This window comes from Phycodurus eques, chromosome 11 (genome assembly GCF_024500275.1).
Source record: "Phycodurus eques isolate BA_2022a chromosome 11, UOR_Pequ_1.1, whole genome shotgun sequence".
Classification (NCBI taxonomy): Eukaryota; Metazoa; Chordata; class Actinopteri; order Syngnathiformes; family Syngnathidae; genus Phycodurus; species Phycodurus eques.
In genome coordinates this window covers 483,031-496,865 of record NC_084535.1, presented here as the reverse complement: position 1 = coordinate 496,865, position 13,835 = coordinate 483,031, and the positions used below count along the sequence as shown (strand labels likewise).

Here is a 13,835-nt window from a genome sequence, read left to right as displayed (position 1 = left end):
TCCCCAAGAAACCTACAATCCTCTAAATGACTACAGGCCAGTCGCCTTGACATCTGTGGTCATGAAGTCCTTTGAACGTCTCGTGCTGGAACACCTCAAGAGCGTCACAGGTCCCCTGCTGAAACCCCTGCAGTTTGCCTACCGCGCAAACAGGTCTGCGGATGATGCAGTCAACATTGGACTGCACTTCATCCTAGAACACCTCGACAGCGCGGAGACCTTCGCGAGGATCCTGTTTGTGGACTTCAGCACAGCGTTCAACACCGTCATCCCTGAACTCCTTTCCTCCAAGCTTCTCCAAGTCGCCAATTTTTTTTGTCTTGAGTTTGTTATCACATTTCTGTCGGGCCAATCATATATTACTCGTGCACTCACTGTAGCTGTCTCGCCACGCTGCACTATTTGCATATCTGTTGTTGACCAATACTGGCCACTCATGCCAGAGTAGCATCTGCACCACTTGCACACTGAGGAGTATCTGCAACATTGTCCCAAATTATTGCACGACTAGTCACTTTAAACCGCATACATTCCTTGAAGTCTCGGCGCCCTTTGCACAATGGTCATTGCACCGGACTATTGCGAGATTAGTCATTCGAACTGCTCTAAATGTTAGAGGACAATTGCACAATTGTCAAAAAAATAAATAAATTACAAAATTATTGTTTTTAGCAAATAATCATTAACTTTGAATTTTATGGCTGCAGCACGTTCCAAAAAAAGCTGGGACAGGCTCATGTTTACCACTGTATTACGTCACCTTTTCTTTGAACAACATTCAATAAACGTTTGGGAACTGAGGACACCAATTGTTGAAGCTTTGTAGGTGGAATTCTTTCCCATTCTTGCTTGATGTACAGCTTCAGTTGTTCAACCGTCCGGGGTCTCCGTTGTCGTATTTTACGCTTCATAATGCGCCACGCATTTCCAATGGGAGACAGGTCTGGACTGCAGGCAGCCCAGTCTAGTACCCGCACTCTTTTACCACAAAGCCACGCTGTTGTAACTCGTGCAAAATGTGGTTTGGCATTGTCTTCCCAAAATAACCATGAAAAAGACGTTGCTTGGATGGCAGCGTATGTTTCTCCAAAACCTGTATGTACCTTTCAGCCATATATTCACAGATACACGTGTAGGTTACCCATGCCACTGGCACTAACACAGCCCCATAGCATCACAGATGCTGGCTTTTGAACTTTGCGTCCATAACAGTCCGGATGGTTCTTTTCCTCTTTGGCCCGGAGGACACGACGTCCACAATTTACCAAAACAATTTGAAATGTGGACTCGTCGGACCACAGAACACTTTTCCACTTTGCGTCGGTCCATCTTAGAGGAGCTCGGGCCCAGAGAAGCCGGCGGCGTTTCTGGGTGTTGTTGATAAATGGCTTTTGCGTTGCATAGTAGAGTTTCAAGTAGCACTTCCGGATGTAGCGCCGAACTGTATTTACTGACATTGGTTTTCTGAAGTGTTCCTGAGCCCATGCGGCGATATCCTTTACACATTGATGTCGGTTTTTGATGCAGTGCCGCCGGAGGGATCGAAGGTCACGGGCATTCAATGTCAGTTTTCGGCCTCGCCGCTTCCATGCAGTGATTTCTCCAGATTCTCTGAACCTTTTGATGATATTATGGACTGTAGATGATGAAATTCCTAAATTCCTTGCAATTGTACGTTGAGGAACATTGTCCTTACACTGTTGGACCATTTTCTCACACACTTGTTCACAAAGAGGAGAACCTTGCCCCATCTTTGCTTGGGAATGAATTAAACAATTCAGGGAAGCTCCTTTTCTACCCAATCATGGCACCCACTTGTTCCCAATGAGCCTGTTCGCCTGTTGGATGTTCCAAACACGTGTTGGATGAGCGTTCCTCAACTTTCGCAGTCTTTTTTGCCACCTGTCCCAGCTTTTTTGGAACGTGGTGCAGCCATAAATTCGAAGTTAATGATTACTTGCTAAAAACAATCAAGTTGATCAGTTTGAACATTAAATATCTTGTCTTTGTAGTGTATTCAATGAAATATGGGTTGAACATGATTTGCAAATCATTGTATTCTGTTTTTATTTATGTTTAACACAACGTCCCAAGCGGCACGGTGGCCGACTGGTTAGAGCGTCAGCCTCACAGTTCTGAGGACCGGGGTTCAATCCCCGGCCCCGCCTGTGTGAAGTTTGCGTGTTCTCCCCGTGCCTGCGTGGGTTTCCTCCGGGCACTCCGGTTTCCTCCCACATCCCAAAAACATGCATTAATTGGAGACTCTAAATTACCCGTAGGCATGACTGTGAGTGCGAATGGTTGTTTGTTTGTATGTGCCCTGCGATTGGCTGGCAACCAGTTGAGGGCGTACCCCGCCTCCTGCCCGATGACAGCTGGGATAGGCTCCGGCACGCCCGCGACCCGCGTGAGGAGAAGCGCGACAGAAAATGGATGGATGGACAACGTCCCAACTGCATTGGAATTGGGGTTGTTTGTAATTCATGACCTTACTGGGAAAAAATATGTTATTGAATTAGTTACGTTTGGAAGTTTGCATGATTGCAATTTACATTTGAACCGGCATTACCAGATAACTAACAACCCTTTATTGCTCAGTGACTGGTTTTGTTTTTTTGTCAATGTCTTTCTGTCTCCAAAGTGTTCTCTGCCAATCGACCGTCTGTTGTCGTACTCGAGCGGCTCCAACTACCGGAGACAAATTCCTTGCGTGTTTTTTTTCATACTTGGCAAAATAAATGATTCTGACCTCTAGGGGTCATTCAAGGGTTGGCCACTGACATAAGTTTAGGTCAAATCAACATTACAGCATCCATCCATCCATTTTCTGAGCCGCTTCCCCTCACTAGGGTGGCGGGCGTGCCGGAGCCCATCCCAGCTATCGTCGGGCAGGAGGCGGGGTACACCCTGAACCGGTCGGCAGCCAATTGCAGGGCACACATCCACAAACAACCATTCGCACTCACATTCACACCTACGGGCAATTTAGAGACTTCAATTAACCTACCATGCAGGTTTTTGGGACGTGGGAGGAAACCGGAGTACCCGGAGAAAACCCGCGCAGGCACGGGGAGAACATGCAAATTCCACACAGGCGGGGCCGGGGCTTGAATCCCGCTCCTCAGAACTGTGAGGCAGACGCTCTAACCGGTCGACCACCGTGCCACATTACAACATGACAGAAATAATGGGTGCTAACTTACTGTAATTAAATTACTTTATTGCAAATAAATTACTTTAATAAATACTGTTAATGACATGCTTACTCTAACTTTCTCACTGTCCCAGCTATATGGACGGGTGTTGTCCAGAGTTAGTCCGTTTTACACGTTTTGTCTTGCGCGGAGCCGATCTATGAAGTCGTCGATCGGATCGGCGACTTGTGACATGAAAACCGATCGGCATAAAATGGTAATTATCGGCCGATAACGATAACACCGATCAGATCGGCGTAAAGTCTAGTTAGCACATCTGCCTCACAGTTCTGAGGTTTTAGATTTGAATTCCAGGTGCTCCGGCTTCCTCCAGCATTACAAAACCACGCATGTTAAACATTTATAAGACCGAAAAGATACATATATATTGTATCGACATTTAATTTATTTTGTCTTTTTTGTTTTTTATATTTGGTATTGGAGTAGTACTTGGTGTATCTTCTGGTAGGAAACGGGAGAAGGAGACTTGATGGTGGAACCTCAAAGTACAGGAAATCATACAAAAGGTTAGCTAAGAAGAAGTGTGACATCGAGAGGACCGAGGAGAGGAGAAAGGAATACATTGAGATGCGACGTCGGGCAAAGGGAGAGGTGGCAAAGGCCAAACAAGAGGCATATGATGACACGTATGCCAGGTTGGACACTAAAGAAGGAGAAAAGGATCTCTACGGGTTATATATTCTACGGGTTATATCGTGGTTAAAGTAAGCCATTTTAAACTAAAAAGAAAATAGATGGAGACCAGGGCTGCATGATAGCGGAAACAAATGACATTGATAGTTCATAGTTCAGAATTCAACATTTTGAACTAAGTTCTGCTTCAAAAACAAACTAGTTCATAGTTTTGTTTCCCCTCAGGACATTGCGGACAGGCCAGTCCTCTTAAAATACTGCCATTTCATTTCCCCATTGTTGCCAACCATTCAGTCCACACAAGCAGCAGCTGCAGCTTTCACCCTCCAATCTCAAAAACATGAGAAACTCATTGCTTGAATGGGTCCTTTTTTTTTTTTTTTTTTTTTTTTTTTTTTTTTTTAAATGAGGAATTAAAACGAAAACAGGACTTGTGTCCTTAATCTGCAAACAAAAACTCTCAACACAGTATGACAGGAACGATGGTGAAAGGACATTGATAACTTTGCATATCGGGCAACTGGGGCTGACTATATTAACAAAATAATGTATCTCTTCTTATATTACAAATCAAAATAAATTTCATATTATCACAGTGTGCTCGTACAGTGTTTTAACTGAAGCATTCTGATACAAATAATTTTACTAGTAATCCATTTTTACAATCATGTGCTGTATTACAAAGAACACATTTCCTCCCATTTACACAGCGCCCATGAACGCACCTCGTGCCTGCCGAGTTTCATTCTGAAGAGCAACGTAGGAAATACAGCAGGTGTCCAAACAGGTCCCTCTGCTGGTCACTTTGAATATTACAGTTGATTCACAAAGCCTGCGATGTGCCTATTGCGCACGCGTACATCGTGAGGACGACGATCACACGAAATATCGTGCAGCCCTAAATTGGAGACGCAGCTAAAACTCCGCAGTCAGAAGTCAAAACGTGCTCTCTTACCGGTTCGAATGGATCGTTTTCCAACAAAAATCGAATTGGACTCTTCATTTGATGGACTATTATTTTGGAATAGTACAAGAAGTAACAAATGGGTCGATTTGTTATTCGCACGTTTCCGTCCTCGGGGTTACACTGCCTACGCCGAGTGTGAGGCCGCAACACCCGATCACTTCTTTTGGTGTTTTGCGACTCCGTGTGACGATCGCTGAGCAATTACGTGGCGTCCCCGTCTTTCTCCTCGGCGATGATACTTCCTACGCTCCCGCCAAATGGGATGTCAATTGGGAATGGATTGGCGCACATCTGTTTTTTTAGGCCGCCGGCCGTGATGGCTCGCTAATTTCATGTATTGCCTCATCTTAACTGTGACATAATTATCCCGCTATGTATTTTAGCAGCTCTTGGAGTGCGAGGTCATTCTCTGCTTCCTATGCGTGTTTGAGTGCTAAACTGAAGCACACACCGCCTCACTGCCATCTGCAAACTTTGCTTGCCTCTTGACCATTATTTTGTAAACCTGAGCCCTTGACTTTCTATCATTACGTGAAGTTCCTCATATTACTATATGTTGTGCGTTCCGGTGGTTTGCAAGCTTTCCAATGATACCGACCTTTTGAACATTTGGAACTCGGATTCGCGCGCGCGCGCGCGCACACACACACACACACAATGGGCCATTTAAAATCCAGAAACTGGAGCATTTTCACCCGCGTTACAAATTCAGAACTTTAATATTTGTCGCAGGAAAATGATCCGTCTGCTCATACTTGTGGCCTGTAAACTGACTTCGCACACTCGAAATCTGAACCGGTTCATAAACGAGTCGAGCGAAATCGGCCTGGTAGCGTTCTCGCTCGTTCCCATGTCACAGTTAACTGTTCAGTGCGCGACGTCATGTACGCCCGACTCACCTTTTGCCAACGCTGCTCCTGTTTTGGTTGTTTTGCACACGCGGAGCTGGCGAGCGGGCGACTCAGCAGGACGCGAAGGCGGGGGCGCTTCCGCCTACGTCATATCTAGGCGACTGATCGGAACCGCAGTCGCATCCTGGTGACGAAGGCGAAACTTGGGGCACGGCTCCCTCGAACGAACAAACAAAAAAAAACACCGCGCCTCCTAGAACCAAACGGGCGCAAGCTTCCCCAAGCCTCTCACCTCCGCTTCGCTGTGTGCATGCCGGCTTGGCTGTTTGTCAAATGGCCACAGTCATTCGTTGTTCGAGGAAATCTGTTCATCTTTATAATCGAAGTGCCTTGTTTATGCATTATGCATGCAATGTTGTTTGAGGAGTCTAATTTAGGCGCAGTGTGGCGATCGTCAAGGTAGTGTCAGTCTGCCACCAAAACCGGTGCGATTTTGACTGTCAAAATAAGAACAAAACAGGAATTGCTATGTTGGCTACTTAAATGTTGCAGGTTTACCATTATTTGGATAGCTTTGCTTTGTAAAGTCTCCTCATTGATCCTATGTCATGTGCCCTTTTCTAGTTGGACTTTTTTTGTCCTTCTCTCTGAGAAAACCACACCCACAAAACTAAACATGCATGAAGAGACAGGAACGGAAGTAAAGGAGAAAAAGAAACATTTTGAATTTGCAAGTATTTTCATGGGCACCTATCCCAGCTGACTGTGGGCGAGAGGCGGGCTGCACCCTGAACCGGTCGCCAGCCAATCGCAGGGCACATACAAGCAAACAACCAGTCCGCACTCACATTCACACCTACGGGCAATTTAGAGTCTTCAATCAACCAACCACGCATGTTCTTGGGTTGTGGGAGGAAACCGGAGTACCCGCAGAAAACCCACGCAAGCACAGGGAGAACAGCTGCGAGACAGATTGGGACTCGTGATGCAGTGCTGTCTCAAAAGTAGCAAAATGAGGGATGATTTAACTTTACGAAGTGCAACAGAAATGGCGAGACACTATGAGCTCATTAAGGACAGAATCAAGAACGACCTAGCTCGGCTAATGTTGGGGGCTAAGGGGTAAGGACAGAATCAAGAACGACCTAGCTCGGCTAATGTTGGGGGCTAAGGGGAAGCGAGGCTCCAGTGCTAGTGTCGCAAAAACACACAAACAAAAGAATGAGAGTGTGCAAAAGTGTGGAAGATGCAAAAAGGAACATGGTGATTTTGAGCAATGTTCAGCAAAAAGGAAAAGATGCAACAAGTGCAGGAAGTTGGGCCACTTTGCAGTAGCATGCTATACAAAAAATGTGCAGGAAAAAACGGTCAGCAACTGTAAAGATGACAATGTTGTGCGTTTCGTATCTAGTATTTTTGTGTTCACTTATTTAGGCTAAAGCAACAGCGAGCGAGGTCCTCACAGAGGATGAGCCACCGTGGTACATCGTCATGAACACTGCCAACTTGAAAATAGACTCGGGGGCGGATACATCAGTGATTACTCAAGCTACATGCGATAGCCTAACGAAAAATCCTCGTCTCAAACCCATGAAAGGACCGCCGCTTGGCAGCACTGTGATCACAAAAGGACAGTTTACGGCCAAAATTAAGGTTGAGCTCATCGACGCACCTGTCGGAGGCAATGCACGGACATTATGGACAACTCCAATTGTAATACAATACACTTACCAATCGCAAAATGGGAAAATACCTCTCAGTGTCTACTCAAAATGATTCTTCTCATCTCAATGTATTACTTTGTCCTCTCCTCGGTCCTCTCAGTGTCACACTTCATCAAGTCTCCTTCTCTCCTTTCCTACCAGAAGATACACCAAGTACTCTCCTGCCTGCCTCTCCGATCACCTCGGCCGCAGCGGTCCAGTCTTCTGGAAGCTCCTCCCGTCCACCGAGAGCCCGTCTCAGCTCTTCCCGAAAAGCCGCACAACACTCGTCCTGTCTCAGCTTCCACCACATGGTTCTCTGCTCTACCTTTTGTCTTCCTAATCTTCCTCCCCACCACCAGAGTCATCTTCCACACCACCATCCTATGCCGTCCAGCCATACTCTCCCCTACCACTACCTTACAGAACCTTCTTCAGATGACATCGTCTGCACAAGATGTAATGCTTCTACCGCCGCTCTTGTCGGTCACCCTATGTTCCTGCCTCTTCTGGAAAAAAGTGTTCACTCCAGCCATTTGCATCCATTTTGTAAACTCTACCACCATCTCTCCCTCCAAGTTCCTTTCCTGGATGCCGTACTTACCCATCACTTCTTCAGCCCTGTTTCCTTCACCAACATTGCCATTCAAATCTGCACCAATCACAACTCTCTCTCTGTCTGGGATGCTCAGAACGACTTCGTCTAGCCCCTTCCAGAATTTCTCTTTCACCTCTCTCTTTCATTCCATTCATCCATCTCCTTCCGCTCATCCGAGGTCGGGTCGGCGGAGTCCAACCCTCACTGGAAACGGATCCGATTTACTGCCGGCAACGTGGACCCAATTCTGACACCGGTCGACAGGGACCAAACAGGCTGTAATTCCTGTATTTAATTATTACTGGGTAAGAATGATGTCCACTTTTGAGTACTAACGCTGCCAAAACATACCAGTGATTAACATGAATGAACCCATCAGAGGTTAAGCAAACCACATGTGCAGACACAGTGTCTGCTGACCCTTGTCCAAGTCTATACAGTGTGTGCGCGTGCGCGCGTGCATGGAGGGGGCAGAAAATAAGTCCACTTTGACTCATTGGAGCCATTTTGCAGTTTCGTCCTTGTGGATCGAAAGCAAACATGAAGCTGTTCCTGCTCCTGCTGCTGGTGGCCGTCTGCTCAGGTTTGACTGCAACGTTTTCCTCCTTTCGTGTTGAAAAAGTTCCAAGGTGAAGCCGAATCTGCAAATGTTGCGTTTGTGTCCCGAGCAGCAGAGTTTTACATCGAGTGTCACGGCCGAGACGACCTGATGCTCACGCCGCAGATTCTGCAGTGTCGAAGTGCGGTCAAGCAGGCCTGCTACAGCAGAGGTCAAAAGTCACACGGTCACAAGACCACGAGACGTATGTGCCCGCACGCCGACTGAGGTTTGACTTTGTGCGTTTCGTTTGCCGCTCAGACAACGGCGAGAAAGGCTGCGCCGCGTTGGACCTCTGCTCTCGGCCCGGATGGCACTGTTGCTATAGCGACCGCTGCAACCTGTGACCGCGACGGTCGATCGCCACGCGCCGCATTTTGCAATAAACACGTGCAACCTCTCATCCGCTTGTCACGTCTCAATCTCCGCTGGCCGAACGTTTGCTCGTGGATGACGGCAAACCAAAATTCAAGTAGCTGGAATGTGTCAAATTGATCGAATAATGTAATGTTACAAGAATTCATTTCATCCATTAATAAAGGCTGCTGTTTGTGTTACTTACGATAAATCAGTGGTTCTCAAACGGTGGTACAAGTGGTACGCAAAAGAATCACCGAATTAAATGTTCAAACTGTGCATGTTTCAGTGGCTTGAACGTTTTGTTAACCGAGTACAGAACATTTGGTTAAGTAGCTTTTAGAACTGCTCGTTTGCAAACTTTTGCTTTGGTACAATTATTCACTTTTGTGTGCGATACACTTAATTATGCAAGTCCAGTCTTTTATTTTACAGTGGCTTACAATAATATTAATCTGCTTCCGAACACCTGGGCCTAATATGCTACTGTATTTTGTTGGTCATTGTGGTGGTACCATTGTGGTGGTACTTGGTGTCAAAAGTTTGAGAACCACTGAAAACTAAACAGTTTTTTTAATTAGATCAATTAGTATAAGCAAATTTAATGGAACATATTTATAGGAGTCTTCATAATGTAAATGCTCGCGGGGCAGATGCGGCCCGGGGGTCTTAATTTGGTCCCTTCTACACACTGTTGGTCACAATGGCAACAAGTGACAGAAGCAAGAGAAATTCGTCATCCGTTTTTATTTGCAGTCACGCTCTTCTTCTTTTTGGGGTTATACAGGCAGGAACGCTAGATGAGACAGCCCACTTGATCATTTTGTCACGACACAATCTAGCTCCGCCCCCCAGGCCCTCCACAAGCGTTCAAAGGTCGAAAAAGGCAGAAAAGAGAATTTCAGCCAATCACACGAGTCCAGCTGGAATGCTCACAACTGATTGGTTGTTAACTCCAAACAATGTCCAAGTGCAGGTGACCCGAGAAATCATTACAAAAAGCAACTCGATTTTAAGCCTAAGACTTCAACGTGGCTGCCTATGTTTCATATTTACACACGCATGCACGCACCCACACACATCACGTGGCCTGAGTCAGGCACGCGCGCACACATCCCGTTGACTGAGTCACGCACGCATATACACCACTTGGACTGAGTCGCGTACACGCGCGCGCACACATCACGTGAAAAGAGGCACGCACGCACACATGGACTGACTCATGCGCACACACACACACACACATCACATGGCCTGAGTCACGTGGACTGACTAATGCACGCACATACACACACATCACGTGGCCTGAGTCACGCACTCAAATCACATGGGCTGACACACGAACGCACGCACATCACGTGGACTGACGTGGGCCGAGTCGTGACTGATGCCGGCTGACTCTGAGCGCCCCGGATTGGTCGCCAGACAATCAAAGAGCACATAGGCAAACAAGAATGATCGCCAGTCAACAGTAGGGCACATCAGTGTTATTATTGGCGGCCGTCTTAATTTTAGTCCTAGTTATAGTCTTAAGTCACATTTTAGTCATTTCAATAAGTGATCGTTTAGTCCAGTTTTAGTCAACGAAAATTAAAAAAAGATTTTGGTCTAGTTTTCATCACAGTTTGTTCATAATTAATAAAATGTACATTATTTAATAATAATTTATAATTAATTTCAGAATTTTGACAAAATACTCCCACGTTAGGATAATAGAACGACCTTAACGCAAACAAAAGCAAAATGACTAGCACCCACCACCCTCTACTGGAGCTTTTGTCTGTCTTTCTGAACAACAGCCCAAATTTTCGTGTCTGCATTAATAATTTAATAAAAGTCTGTTTTAATCAATCAATCAATCAATCAATCTTGAAACTTTCAATCTCCATATTTGAATACGCACATGACTACAGATTTAGATGTATAATAGTTTTGACTGAAACAGACTTCAAATTCCACATTTATTAACTCATTAATACGGACACGCAGCCTCAAACAGGAAGAAAAGTGGCCGACATCGCCCCCTGGTGGATGGCCTGCTCGCAAGTTTTCCTGCTTCCACTGACGGAGAACTCGAGGATTTGCTGCATTTTGAATGTCTCACGGAGCAGCCGCCATCGTTTTTGCCTCGTAAGAAGAAGAAAGAAGGGGGGGGGGGGCTGCAACAAGTCTCGTGATTTAGTCATTGAAGACCCTCGTTTTGACCGTCAACGTCCCGGGAAAAAAGAAAGGCGCCAACAAAATGATCTTGTCACCGTCGACGAAAACAACACGTGTAGACAAACAATGGATCGGTTGCACATATAGACCAAAAGACTGGTCGCCAGTCAATGTCAGAGAGGAAAAAAAATCCCCGCTCACATTCACACCTGTGGCCGATTGAGGGGAGTGGTCGCCAACTCGGGTTTGCTTAAAAAAAAAAAAACATTTTTTTTTTTTTTTTTTTTTTTTAAATGAGTGCCACCTCCCAGTGAGATGAAACAGACTGTTAGTATTCATTCCTATGTGTACATTTGGAAAGGGCAATATATAAAAAACAACAAAAACTAGGATAGTTGAAAGCTCAGCATGACAAGGAGACCCCAAATCATTTAAGCAAATTTGTTATTTGAGGAGAGGTGGGTGTCAGACGCCTCAATAAGCAGCTGCATCTTTCCAAAAGGTGGTGACCCCTGATTTGGAGTCTTCAATCACGTTTTTGGAACGTGCGAGGAAAACCCACCTGTGTGCGAGAAGGAGCCGCAAACCGCACACTGGATGGCCTGCGGCGGCGGGAGTCGCGCCCCTAAACTCAGTAGCGCGAGGAGGCCGAGCGGGACGTTTTCGAAACAAAGACGAACGCCCGACAGCGGCCGACCGCGTCCCGCCGCTCGTCGGCGGGCGGCTACGAGGGGGGCGCGAGGGGCGTCGCCGCCCTATCGTCGCCGGGCACGTCCGCGTCGTCGGCGGGGTCCGAGCTGTACTCGGGACTGTCGGAGAGAGCCGGAGCGGACCCCGGGGGAGGCGGTGCTAACTCTGAGGCCGGCGGCGGGGTCGAGGGCGACGATCCCGCCGCCCCCGTCGCCGGGCCGCTCTTGTCGATCAGTCGCCACTGTAGGATGCTGGTATCCTTGCCGCCCGTGGAGATCAGGTGACTGTCGTCGAACAGGAAGCTGACGTTGGTCACGTGACTGCTGTGCGCGCTGTATTTATGGCTGGGAGCCTGCCGTCCGACACACACACACACACACACAATAGTCACACGCAGGGCGTGACAACGGGCGGCGGCGAGCGCCTCGCTCACCTTGGGTGTGGAGCACGGGTACGAGAAGAGGTGAACTTTGCAGAAGTCGTCGGCCAACGCCAGAACCTTTCTGTTGTGGGAGCGAATGACGGCGTTGATGTCCGTCCCGTCCGAGCCCTCCGGCCACACGCCTGATGCGCACAACACAACGCGACAACCTTCAGGACAACCACTAAAAGAAAACATTCCCAACAAGGCCGAGGATATTCGTCTCACTCACACACTTTCGCCTTCTCTCGCATACACGCACACTCATGCACTCTGTCTCTCAGACTCACTCACTCACCACCCCCCAACCCACACACACGCCGGCACACTGTACTGACCAAAGACGTGGTAGCCGAGCACACAGGTGTACGTGGCCCAGTCGATGTCTTTACACTCGGAGCGATTTCGGATATATTTGCAACCGTTCGAAACGTCCCCTAAAGAATCACCAAGAAGAAATGCACATAAATGTTGAGACATGGCGCATGGCGTTATAATGCCACGCATTGGACCGCCACACATGCGCACTGACAGTAGAGAATCTCGTAGTCTCCAGAGTTGGACATGATGAAGTTGTTGTCAGGTGACCAATCCAAGTGTGTGATGTAACTGGAATGACCCTGAAAGATGGAGTAGCACTTTATTAACGAGGGAAATGAAGGAAAGGCAGCAGGTTTTTATCTATTTTACAATATGACAAACCCAATTAAGTTCCATAAAAAAAGTCCCTAATGATAAAGATGACATTGTTCAAAAGTCAACGTGCCCCATTCACTAAGTGTGCACGTGCGTACGCCCAAATTTGTGCTTCCAACTGCCATTATCAAAATGTTCGGACTTGAATATGTGCGATGTCCAATTTGGAAGCTCCTCAGACCGTGCGTATGCACAAATAGTCAAGTATCAGCTTTTGAAAAAAACTGCCGAACACATCTTTTCCCCAAGATGCACAACGTATTGATACGACATTCATTGAAAATAACAATCATTTTAAGGAACTTATTTGGGAATTTGCTAATGAGTCGACTTATGTCCTAACTCACCGAGAAAAGGACATGTCTTCACTTTTACGCTGCTCTTAAGTGCTACGTGTGTGTTAGCGGTTGTCACGCAACAAGCAGACTGCGCAAGTTCATGCTTTGATCGCTCAACCGGAAACACTGCGGAAGCCCCAGCATTCTTTAATTTAACTTTGGAATGAATGAAAATGATTAACAACTTTATTATACTGTATGGCAGGGATTATTTTTTTTGCACCTGAGTCTGACTCTTTGATTTTAGGGAGCCGACGATATCGAGTCCTGATCCGATACCTTGACAGTGCATTCAAAAAGAGCCTGCCTTTTCTCAAGTCAATACATGTGTATGTATGTATATAGTTATACATGGATAAATATATACAAAAATATATACGAAGAGTCAGAGCTGCCAACCGACAACATTTCCGTGCGACAGTCGCAACCATAATGGTTAATAAATTATTAGGCTTTACACGATCCGGATTTTTGGGGCCGATCAGCGAGTTTAAAAAAACGATCACGAGATGGCGCAATGTGTCTATTTAAATGAGTTTCTCATTTTCTGTATATACTTGTGTAATTAATTGCTCCACAAATTATATTTGCAATCAATAATGTATCTG

At 46.5% G+C, this 13,835-nt stretch overlaps 3 protein-coding genes across 13 annotated transcripts in view; 1 reads left to right on the top strand and 2 right to left on the bottom strand.

Annotated features, from left to right (window-relative positions):
* mea1 (male-enhanced antigen 1) overlaps positions 1-5,850 on the bottom strand; it is a 12,487-nt gene extending 6,637 nt beyond the window's left edge. For 5 of the 6 annotated variants that reach the window (XM_061689774.1, XM_061689772.1, XM_061689769.1 and 2 more), the window contains exon 1: positions 5,715-5,849. The gene's annotated coding sequence lies outside the window, so the exon portion shown is untranslated. Of the gene's footprint in view, positions 1-5,714 lie in introns of all 6 variants that reach the window. The other variant, XM_061689770.1, reaches the window with a different exon arrangement.
* wu:fj16a03 (uncharacterized protein LOC335475 homolog) lies at positions 4,725-8,968 on the top strand. 2 transcript variants are annotated; one of them, XM_061689776.1, is made up of 4 exons: positions 4,725-8,272; positions 8,481-8,550; positions 8,639-8,737; positions 8,827-8,968. In XM_061689776.1, the coding sequence occupies exons 2-4, from the start codon at positions 8,508-8,510 to the stop codon at positions 8,910-8,912; spliced, it is 228 nt and encodes a 75-aa protein (XP_061545760.1). In that variant the 5' UTR covers positions 4,725-8,272; positions 8,481-8,507; the 3' UTR covers positions 8,913-8,968. The 2 variants fall into 2 exon arrangements, with proteins under 2 accessions (XP_061545760.1, XP_061545761.1); XM_061689777.1 differs by lacking the exon at positions 4,725-8,272 and having other exon boundaries at positions 8,451-8,550.
* A 684-nt stretch (positions 8,969-9,652) lies between these two features.
* LOC133409574 (echinoderm microtubule-associated protein-like 4) overlaps positions 9,653-13,835 on the bottom strand; it is a 37,076-nt gene continuing 32,893 nt past the window's right edge. For 4 of the 5 annotated variants that reach the window (XM_061689764.1, XM_061689766.1, XM_061689765.1 and 1 more), the window contains 4 exons: positions 12,726-12,813; positions 12,532-12,630; positions 12,206-12,336; positions 9,653-12,124 (listed from right to left, as the gene is read on the bottom strand). In XM_061689764.1, the coding sequence (XP_061545748.1) occupies positions 11,807-12,124; positions 12,206-12,336; positions 12,532-12,630; positions 12,726-12,813 (636 nt within the window). In that variant the 3' untranslated portion in view covers positions 9,653-11,806. The remainder of the gene's footprint in view (positions 12,125-12,205; positions 12,337-12,531; positions 12,631-12,725; positions 12,814-13,835) is intronic. The other variant, XM_061689768.1, reaches the window with a different exon arrangement.

Excerpts from the sequence above, each read along its gene's own strand:
- wu:fj16a03 (XM_061689776.1), top strand. The coding sequence starts at position 8,508 with ATGAAGCTGTTCCTGCTCCTGCTGCTGGTGGCCGTCTGCTCAG. Across the intron at positions 8,551-8,638 it reads GCTGGTGGCCGTCTGCTCAG|CAGAGTTTTACATCGAGTGT; the intron begins GTTTGACTGCAA and ends TGTCCCGAGCAG. Across the intron at positions 8,738-8,826 it reads GCAGGCCTGCTACAGCAGAG|ACAACGGCGAGAAAGGCTGC; the intron begins GTCAAAAGTCAC and ends TTTGCCGCTCAG.